Source organism: Cupressus sempervirens, chromosome 3, assembly GCF_028749045.1.
Source record: "Cupressus sempervirens isolate cs-2001-9-10 chromosome 3, ASM2874904v1, whole genome shotgun sequence".
Lineage (NCBI taxonomy): Eukaryota > Viridiplantae > Streptophyta > Pinopsida > Cupressales > Cupressaceae > Cupressus > Cupressus sempervirens.
The window spans coordinates 170051316-170063249 of NC_143120.1; the positions used below are offsets into that span (position 1 = coordinate 170051316).

General features: G+C 32.5%; 1 protein-coding gene across 1 annotated transcript; it reads right to left on the reverse strand.

The window, feature by feature from the left end:
* Positions 1-9151: 9151 nt before the first annotated feature.
* Positions 9152-10057, reverse strand: LOC149565306 (uncharacterized). The gene is made up of 3 exons (XM_089816295.1): positions 9970-10057; positions 9659-9846; positions 9152-9493 (listed from the first exon to the last, which is right to left on the reverse strand). The coding sequence occupies exons 1-3, from the start codon at positions 10055-10057 to the stop codon at positions 9152-9154; spliced, it is 618 nt and encodes a 205-aa protein (XP_089672421.1).
* Between the last annotated feature and the right edge of the window lie 1877 nt (positions 10058-11934).

Consider the following 11934-nt stretch of genomic DNA (forward strand, 5'->3'; position numbering starts at 1 on the left):
TAGCACATACACACCCGCTACCATGGTCTTCTTCTCATGGAAGATGACCTCATGCATCTCATGAAAAAGATGGGCCAACATGCACTGACCCCACCCAAAGATCTCAGGTGCCTCAACCATCCTACGGAGCATGACACCCCATCCACACTCCAATCCATGTTGTCCCCTATCAGGACATAGGAAGTAGCTCAAGAAAATACCCAGCATGAATGTCAACCTGTGTGTAGGTCCATAGGTATGCATTAGCTCATCCCAGCTGATGGCTCTACCTCTTAGTAGCTCTCTCCCGAATACAATGGAAAGTGCCTCTGTCCCTAATCGAGGCACTGAATCGTAGATGACTCGAGCATTGTGAAATGGGATCCTCAGTATCCTCCAAATATCCTCGAGGGTAATCGTCATCTCACCCATCGACAAATGGAATGTGTACATCTCCGAATGAAAATGCTCTACCAATGCAGTCAATAAACTGTGATTCACCATCACGGCTGGAATCTGGCATAGTGAAGACAAACCCAATCAGGCAATGTGTGCCTGATCTGCGTCATCCAAACTCTGCAGTAACTCTCCATATGGCAGATAATGAGATCTAAATGACACGTCTCTGAAGACCTCCTGCATGCACAACAAAAAAATGACAATCAAACTATCAGTATCAAGTCAAATCGAAGCATCAAAACAAAATAAAGTGTGATTTCTAAATACGAAACCACATAACTGTCGCAAAATTTTGCACAAAATTCATGAAATCTCACATGAAGATGTTCAGCTTCATGCGAAATTGGTTTTTCTTCGCACGAAGAATCTCTCTTTCGTGCGAAAAAGGATATTCTTGCGCGAAGATGGATCTTCCCGCGCAAGAAAAGAGGTTCTCGCGCGAAACATGAATTGCCTCGTGCGAAGAATCTCCACCTTCGCACGAAACCAAAACTGCCCCGCGCGAAGATATTTCAGCTACACGCGAAGAAACAGCGCACCTTGTTTCTTCGCATGAAGAAAGAATATCTTTGCCCGAGAAGAGATCGGTCTCGCGTGAAGAAAGAATTGGACATCCTAAAACATTCTAAAAATGTGCATAAATGACCTCGAAATGCATGACAACAAAAGTACAAAAATGGGAAATCGATGACTCACTAGTGGTCTATAGTCTACTGGCCGGCTGTGTCGTCTAGAGTGCTCAAAACAATGATATCTCATGTTCACTACCATGTCTCTATCAGAGCTCAAAATCACTACAAGACAAAAAGCAAAAATGAATTGAAAATGACCCTTCGAGTCCTTATATAGGTGTTGACCAAATTTTTCAAAGTGCTCAAATTTGCGCAAAAATTGCACCCCTAGCTAATTGGACAAATTTGAATCCATTTTCGAGATCAAATTCAAAATCTAACACACCTAAGAGCCTTAAAAATGTATTTTAAAATTTTGGGGACCGACGTGATCGACCGCTTGTGCAGCCCAAATCTTTCTGATACTTTATGATTCTTGGAATCCTTTCAACTTTACATTCTCCATATTTTCAAAATTCATTTTGAAAATAGTCAAACTTAAGTCAACTATGGCTGAATCTGGTCAACTTTTGGTCAAACTTGGTTTTTGCGACTTTGCAATCATTTCAAATCACCCCTAAATTTTCTTTACATCATTCTGATCTCTTCTAGCTTTTGCTGAATCTCAAATTTCTTCTATATCTCATGATGTACTGCTTCAATCATATTTTTGGTGTGTCATCTTTTGATTTTGCTCCCGAAGGGGCAGGATGATTACATCATTAAATACTTATTGCTCAGGGCATCTAGTTCCCATCTTATGTTCTAGTCACTTAGGGCATCTCATCACTCGGGGCATTTTGTTCCCTTCTATCTGGCATCTTTTCCATCTATCTTATCTTTTCATCAATTGATCAACCTTATAACAACTCTTCTTAGAGTTCGATAGATAGGTATTGGGACAGTCTAAACCTTGACTCCTAAGGATCAAGCCTCGTTCTAGGGATGATTCTATGACTCATGATTGGACCTTGTTATCTTTTATCAATCTCGAGTATCTAGGTGTTCTATCTGGATCCTTGAAGATTAAGCTCTATTCTGGAGATAATCTTCTAAATGCTATCAATTTTAGGTATCTAGGTGTTCTATCTAGATCCTTGAAGATTACGCTCTATTCTAGAGATAATCTTCTAAATGCTATCAATTTTAGGTATCTAGGTTTTCTATCTAGATCCTTGAAGATTACGCTCTATTCTGGAGATAATCTTCTAAATGCTATCATTCTCAGGTATCTAGGTGTTCTATCTGGATCCTTGAAGATTACGCTCTATTCTGGAGATAATCTTCTAAATGCTATCAATTTCAGGTATCTAGACATTCTATCTAGATCCTTAAAGAGTACGCTTCGTTCTGGAAGTAGTCTTTTAAATGCTATCACTATTAGGTACCTAAGTGTTCTACTCGGATCCCTTAGGATTAAGCTCTGTTCTAGAGATGGTCCTTAAAAAGCTTATCAATTGGTCTCTGTATCATCACCTTCGGAACCAATCTCATCTTTGCATCATGCTTTCTAATTTTCTTTGAATTGAACATGTTGCTCGCACATTCATTCGAAGAGGGGCAAAATGTAATACCCCAAAATTGGCTCATTGCCATCTCAACCAATTCTAGTCTATTTCTGATCAATCTTAAAGTCCTATTCTAATAGGCAATTCTCATTCTGCTATTCGCTACTTGACTTAATTGTCAGATGCAGAAAACCTAAATCTACATTCATCATGCTTATTATTTAATTCCTATAGTATTTACTCATATTAGTCACATTAAACCTATTGATTAATATTTAATTTAATTATTAAGTATTTATACTTTAATTAAATTAAATTATATCCTAAGGCTAATGTAATATGGAATTAAATTTATTTAATTTAATAAATACGCCTATTTTAATTAATTAAATAAATTATTTAATTAAATGAGAAAGGTATTTCTATTTAATTAAAAGAAATTATTTAATTAAATAGAGTACTTACTTCTAAATAATTAAACAAAGTTATTTAATTAAATGGGAAGCCATTCCTAATTAATTAAATGAAGTTATTTAATTAAAAAAAAGTATCTCTAATTAATTAAAGATTATTTAATTAAATAGAAAAAGTAATTATGAGAGCATATCTCATTTTATTAAATTAAATATCTCAACAAAATCTCTCTTCAGTTCAAAAAGGAAATTTCCAGTTCACTATTGATCAAAAATGAGTTAAATCAGTTAACTCCTTTTTCTACTCAAATTAAAACAGTTAACTCCTTATTTTACTCAAATTAAGTCTGTTACCTCCCTTTAATTTGGGAATCTCCCTTTATAACTGAACCTCATCTTCAATCATGACCATTGATCTAAATCGATCTCAATCGTTGATGGATTCTAGGAGAGTTTATTTAAGAGACCCTCATCTCCTCATTTTGGGAGAGGAATTTGGAGAATTTGCATCAAATCGCTGCTGAAATTCATGCTCACGTTTGCTTACATTTCTTGCATACATTCTCATTCTTAGTTTAATCTCATTTTAGTTTAATCATGCATATGCTTAATCTAGTTTGTTTTATTTGTTCTTAGATTACATTGCATCTTTCATTTTAGATTAATTTGCATTCTCATTCTTAGCTTAATTTCATTGTCAAATCCTTCATTCTTAGAGGGTCTGGTTGCCTGCACCTTGATTCTGAGGATATTAACAGGCAAAATCCCTTTAGATAGAAGGCAACAGGTCACTTTGTAGGGAAAATTTTGGATGAACAATCCAATTTTTATTCCCGAATGAATCTGCATGCAATGACCGTTTTGAAGTGTGTGTGTTAGCATAGGCCGCATTTTCACATATACAACAGGCCATTAACAAAATTTGAACCAAGTGTCATATTCAATTTGACAATATGGGGCTTGTTTAAAGGAAGTTGTGAAAAGTTATTAATCCTCAAGATTTTTTCTGTCTCAAATTTGAATATGTAGAAACAACCAATTATTGTATACTTTTCAAGTATCACCATCATAGGAAGGTAGAAATAGCCATTCCTACTCATTCAAAAATGAAAGCTCTAAGTCAAAGAGGTTTCGGGTATGAGTGGACCTATATTGGGTTCCTAAAAAGTCTATGTGGTGGCCTTTGCTGATTGGTAGCTTGCAGTCTTCGTGCCTCATTGGGTTGCCTCGCAGGTCTAAACCCTCCATCGAATAAAAATAAAAATGAAAGCATACTTAAATTTTTGCTTTCTGTAACATTGATTTTTTTCCCCGAGTTTTAAGGTTTGATGATAAAGAAATTGATAAGTAAGAGGTTACATTTTAGATTATATTTTGTAATAATTTATTTGCAGAATCTAAGAAATCAGAAAAGAGAAAAGAAATGTTTTGATTTAATGCGCTGAGATGATGAACAATGAAATGGTGAAAGTTAAAATATAAATTTAACTCTCAATATGTTGAGATAAAAAAAATCAAACTAGCTTTGTTTTTTTATTTCTAATATGAAATATGTTACATAATTGGATTAGATGTTTTTCCCTTAAACAAATGCAACAACAGAGGTCATTAAAAAACCATTCATCCACCCTTTCGCTGTAATGAAAAGAAAGGGTCCATATCCTCTCCTCGATTGAAAAAAAAAATATTAGCACTAGAAAGAAAGAATTGAAGTGACAAGATAAAAAAATAATAGAACCAGAAATAAAGAACTGAAGTGATAAGAGTGAAGATTCACTATTTAAGAAAAAAAAGGATTGGATTAGATGTTGCAATATATGAACCTATTTATTTTCCTACAGGTCGTTTACAACTAAAATTACATTGATTAATGTGATATTAACCATATAAAATCTAAAATAGCACTAAAATCACAAAAATCTTAAATTTATCCAATCAGTTGATCATATTAATTGTATAAGCATTCAAATACCCCTGCAGTTCATAAATATCAAGACACAATTATGAATCTTCTGCTATTAAATACTAAATTATCCATCCTTTGAATTTCATAAGGTATAAAAGTATTGATGTTCCATTCATTTCACTCAATTGAGCAAACAATGGTTCAGACTTTCTTATCAAGCAAGACTCATCAATAACAGATGGGTTAAACATCACACATTAAGTTTCATTCCAACACTAAAAGTGTTAAATAGTCAAAATTGACTTATTTTTTCCAAACTTAATTTTCTTCTTAGTCTGTGATATTTAAGGGTGGCCATAAAAATTTAAGGATGACCATTAAAAATAGCTGTGACAAAGTTCTATTTATCTAAACAGGAAGGGAACAATCACATGAAGAAGCTAGTGCCCTAAGCACATATCCAAATCTACAAAAACAATAATATCTGTTGAATTTAGATTGAAATGATTTACAATCAATATTATTATCGTATACTAGTTTATATTAGAGCTTATTGTTTTCGTTGCTAATATTCCAATACAATTGAGATGCTCTTGACTGCTTTTATTAAGAATGGTAGTCATTTCTTTTGTAATTTCATATATAGATTTATAATTGTGAATAAAGAACATTAGAGTTAAAAAATTAAAAAATTAAAAACAATGCCGATATGGGTGGGCACTTTCTCCAGTACAAAAGAAGTAGCCAAACCTCGTGACAATGTTGCCATAAAGTTTAGAGGAGCAAGGGCCTGACAAAACATTCATGGCAACTACACAACTCACAAATGGAGTTTTTGCTCTCTTTTTTGAGATTATTTGTTTGTGATTCAAAATTTCAACTAAAAATCATTTACTCTTTGAAAAAAAATATAAACACACTCTTAGAAAAACTTACAGACCAATCAAAAATATAGGGATAGGCTAATCTCCAAACTAAAGATAAAATAAAGTCAAACATTTATTTTTTCCAAATTTGCGAAAAAATTAGTGATTTTTTTCAATTTTATTGTTGTTTTTTATTACAAACTATGTAGATCATGAAGATCAAATGCTGAAAGGAGGATAGCCACATCCTCAAATACATGGCACATGCTATTTTTTCCCTAATAGAATGTACCAAAAGTTAAACACTTTTGTTCCCAAATTTTGTGCTGTTCTCTATTATAAAACATGTAGATTTGAAAATTTAAGAAAAATCTATTGTATTTTTAATTTTTTGAATTATAAGTAAGGACATCCCAAATATATACCTCTAGGAGAGCATTCTAGAGGATAAGACCTACAAACCAACCAAATATATCACCTCTAAGTGAGCATTCTAGAAGTGTAATACCCATTTTACCCATTTATTTAGAGCCACAAAGTGCCAACTTGTTTCAAGAGAAGCACAAGAGAGCCACTAATGTGACAAGTCGTAAGTTATTCTAAGCCCCCCCAGAAGCCTACCACCTATAAACACAATGAGAACACTAGATTGGAAAGAACCCAATAATTTTTGAAGAGTCTCATATATTTCCTCACCTCTATTTTGTAGCTCGTTGAGCTCATACACAGTAGGATTGACACCCATCTCCATGAGTAGCCTCTTGGCGACATGGTACATGCAGCATGAACTAATGCAGAAAATGGCCACTACATTATTTGAGGCTAAAAATCTCACTCTTTGTAGAGCCCAAAAGTTTCTCCATTGATCTCCTAGCGGAAGGCCCTCAAACTTCTCTTCCAAAGAAGATTGGTATTCCTTCTGCACATTCAAATCATGGATGAATATCTTGGCATCAAATTGCAAGGCCATATTGCTAACCCTGGCTTCGTTGTCTTTTTTGAATCAAATTGGCAATGTTTTTGAATGAGGTAGAATTTAGATAGGGGCGGCATAATTAGGGTGAAAACTGACGTCATTTCTCTTGGAAGAAAAATTAAAGGCTTCATGTCCAGCGAATCCCTATTAATTGCTTATGCACATAGCCATTTCTCACCTACAGCATCCAAGGACCGGTATTAAATTATAACCCTAAATTAAAGTATATGTCGTAGTTGTAGTAAAGACTTATATTAAACTATCACCCTATATTACGAGTATGTAAGAAGAGTTTTGATATTACTTTCACCAAAATGAGAAATCTACAAGGGAGATGTGTCTCGACAACTCATTCTATTAATGAGATATAACTAGCTTATACATATTATACATACATACATACATACATACATACATATATATATATATATATATATATATATATAATAAGTCGAGAGATATCCTTCTCGAGGCGCCTATTGCACTGTGTGAGATTATGAAAATAGGTGCCTCGAGAAAGATATCTCTCGGCTTATATATATATATATATATAAGCTAGTAGCACTCGCAGTGCAAAATGGAAGACATTATTTTTTAAATTATAAATCATTATAGTTAATATATTATGAAAATTTTAATTAATAAATATTTAATATTATTATGATTTAGTATAAGTTTTATATGTTAATTTTTAAAATTTGCATAGAGGAAAAATAATAATAATTTAAAAAGATATTTTAAAATCTTATAGATAATTATTTAATGTTATAAAAATTGAAGAAATGTTATACATTCTATTGGTAAGCAATTCAAGCACATTGAAACAATATAGAAACTTTTATACAAACATGTGTAATAAAGAAATACTTAATAATCATTGAAACAAATGATGACATAGTCCATTGCAAAATGTAATAGTGTAATATTTAATAGTTCTTCCAAAATTGGGTATAATTAAAAATAGTATTGTTCAAAATGTTGACAATACATTGACAAATAATATGTAGAATATTTTTACTTTTTCAACCATGGATGGACTAGTAACAACTCTACATTTCCATGAAGAACTTTTCGTACTTTAATTGACAAAGTGGACTTTATGTGAAATAATGTAGGTATGCCATAACTTGCATGCAATAACCTAAAAGATGGAATGGCTTGGTGTATTGTGAACATGATTGTGTAACCAAAATTAAGAGTAGCTATCATCCATTCTTCGAGTGGACCCTTGTGATAGCTAATTTTAGATTCTCCTTTAAGAAATTTCATAAACTTTATATTGAGCTCATTAGAGAGAGTGTGCTTCCTGAAATTTACTGTTGGGGTAATGATAATTTTATAAATGCATCCTGCAAGATAAAGATCACAAATCTCATGGTACAAAGGATCTGGCCATCTGCAAAAGTCTACAACCTCAATCTGAAGGTGATGAAATTTGACATGTAAGTTCATCTTCACTTTTGAAGCATAATGGAATTTGAAGTACAGAGCATAGTTATAAAATTTTGATTGATTGTTCCTTGGTCCATTGTTTACAATTCTACTAGTCATTCTATCCCTTATCCAATACCGAACACTCAACTCCTCTATATGAAGGATGACATTTTGTGGAAGTCTACGATGAAACTCTCGTAACCACTAGTAAACCCATTCCAAACGTAATTTGTCTAACATCTTTGTAAGCTACATGGAAATTATGAAAAAAAATTATATTATTAAAACATTATAAAGAATATGACTTTTTCAAAAAGGAAAGAAATGTTGCATCAAGCATAGTAACCATAATAATTAAAGTAAAGTATTTTACATGAAATAAACATAAAATATATTTGATCAAATTGATATCTTGACACACATTTTTCAAATGTTAGTATTTTTTGTCCTAAAAAATATTATTTGGCATAGTGTGATACAAACTTATAAGGACATAACAAAATAAGCGATCATTTTCTTTAATGTAAGAATACATAAAAGAAATTACAATGATTTATTAAAAGTCTATTTATATATTATGGATGTGAAAACATGTATTTGAAACATTTGAAATGTGATTCATAGTAGTATACAAGTAAATGAAAACTTTATTTAAATTCTACAATTGTACAATAGTATAGTAAGTATAATTAAAATTAGAAAATATTAAAGTGGAAAATCAAAATTGTACTTGCATTGGACAAAGTATTGAAAAAAAAAATTACATCAATTTTGTTCTAACAACTTAATTCTATTTTCTTCATCCTTGTGCTTAGCAACTTGTCTACCGTTTTTCATTTTCTCATAGTGATCATACATGAATGGAGGCATTATTCTTAGACACTATAAATATTTAACATGAGAAATCACCACAAATGTCAATCTTGGTCTTTCTCTTGGTCCTATATGAATGGTTGCTTTTGGAAGAGTCAAACCTTGAGATTTATGTATAGTCAATGCCTATGCCAATCTTAAAGGAAATTTAAGTGTTGTACCCTTCTGTATTGGTGTTATTGGAATTGTTTTTGTATGATGGTCTTCAAATGGTAGTCCAGAATAGTTATCAAACTCAACCATCACATATGTTGGAGGTTCAGGTGGAGCACTGCCTTGTTTGTAGACTATATTTTGAACATACCCCAAAGATTCATTTACAAGACCTACTTGTACCCATAGATTTGATGTTAGCATGACCCTTATATCCTTACAAAGTAGCAACTCTAGATCAATCTTGTCATTTGAATAATCTTCTAATGCATTACCATGTCCTGCTTTTGTTGCAATACTACGTGCAATAGGATACTTCAATGAATGCAACATTTTTTTATTATGACTATGAACATTTTCATTTTCTGAGAATAGATGGACAGAATTTACAAACTATAAATTTGTTAGAAGATCTATGTTGATAGGGGTTCTTGTCATTAGCAACCTCCAATCATCAATTTGTGGGTTTGTATCACTTACACTCATCAAAAGTTGACGAAATCTTTGTTGATCATCATTTTCCCCATCTTGTCTGAATATCTTATCCAAAGTAACAACAATCTTGAATTCCTTTCGTAGAAATTTTTCCCTTATATTACTGTCATATGTTGGTTTTTCACTAACCAAAGGAAGCTGGCCCAAATCTCCTACCAAAATAATAGATACACCTGAAAAATAGGAATGAAAATATTTATGTTAAAAAATATAATTTGTAATTATATTTTACTAATGTATTAGTCTATATTTTGTACATGGTGCACATGTTAATGAGGAAAAGTGAAGCCTTTTACCTCCAAAGCTTATATCTACATTTTGTGGGAATGCCTGTCGAAGTCGAGAGTCTATGTTCTCCAACATGTTTTGACCAATGAAGCTCATTTCATCAATCAAAATATACTTGATATGTGCCATTTCTTCTTGAAAACTGGCAAGTCTTGTTCCTTCTAATTGAGAGAAATTTTGTATTGGTATTTGTAATTTTGAGTGAACTGTAGAAGCTCCTATGTTGAATGTTGCAACTCCTATTGGTGCAAGTAATAGAAGGGGAGATATAGAGGGCATTGCTGCATTTTGAAGAGATTGACTAATGGCGCCAATTAGATAGGACTTTCTAGTGCCTATTGTTCCTTGAATTATCATGAGCAATGGCTCCACATTCTGATTTGTGTGATGGTGTGTCATAATAATGTCAACTGCCTTTTTCTATTTTTCACCAAGGGTCATGTAGTTGATGCATTGGGGAATGCCATCATATATTAGACAACCATGATTCTTCATATTACCTATAAAATTGATTGTTGTAGTAGTGTACTCTTCTCCCTTATAATCAATAGACCAATTTGTATGTTTTTCAATGTCTCTTCTCCCCAAAATGTCTATTTTTGACCACTCTATGTTTTGACCATGATGCAAGCTAGATATAATTTCCCATTCATGTTCTATTTAATTTCTTTGAACATTGTCATTGTCTTTAGTGTCAGAATCACTTGGATTTTCATCATTGTCTATCATCATAGTACATTGAACATGCCAAGGAATGTAATTAAATGTCTCCCAATTTTGTATGATGGTGTCATCATTATGACCAATATCTCGTTCTATATCATGGAATGGCTAGTAGAGCAATAATTTTGACAAACAAAAGTCAACCCATTTAGTTGATTCATGTGAAGGCATAGATACAAATCTAGGAAACACTCTAACTATTATTTCTTTGTCCCTTGGTTCCCATTTATTCTCTCTTCTTCTTTTAGGATTATATATCCATGATCTTGCTGCATCAATTAATGTGATAGCTTCCATACATAGGGGCCTTTTTTTGTACTCATCAATGAAATATTTTGTTTGTTCTTCTCTTCATCATTTACATTTTCATTATTTATAGTTACAGGTTTGAAGACCTCATGAGAGACATTTAGATTAACAAATCTTCTACTACACTCTACCAATGGAAGCTCTAATAGCATATGACATGTTTCTTGAGCACCAATTTCTCCTTCTATAATTGTCTTAGTTAGAAGTTTCCTATATGCACATACAACTAAATCATCAAGGTTTTCCATGTTGGAGACACACATCAACATTTGGTGGTATGTTTCTGAGCTTTTCTTTACTTTTTTTGCATATTTGGCAATGTATTTCACTACAGCATGTTTGGAAAGAATAGGTTGCCAATCTATATTCACTCTCCATAGTTTTAGTATGTAGTGATTATGTGAATTGACTCATTCATCATTTCTAGCTGGTTCAAATTTCTTTTCACCTATTTCTCTATCTTCATATAATTTTGATCCCTCTAGGTTTAATGGCCAAGGTGCATTATACCTATAATAAATATAGGAGAGATATGTAGTTAGTCATGTGAAGGTAGTGACCAATTTGTAATTTTGGTTTAAATATTGCACTATAATGAAATGATTACATGCAAACCATATGCCCCCTTTTTTTTCACAAACATGCACCCTCCTTACAAATTGTGTGTCTTTCTACACAATTTAGGATCTCCTCATAGTCATGACCTAGATTGACCTCTACAAGTTGTCTCATGTTTTTGAGACATGGGTGTTGTTGAAAATTCATGAAAGGCTACAATGCAAAATAAGTTGAATGAGTAAATTAGTTCATATTGAGTTATACCATAGAATACATATTTATAAACATACCTGTATATTTCACTGGTGAGGATCTTCTCTAGGATTCCATGCATGAACAATAGAATGAAAATATCTTTCAACACTTTTGTGTTCATCCTCATT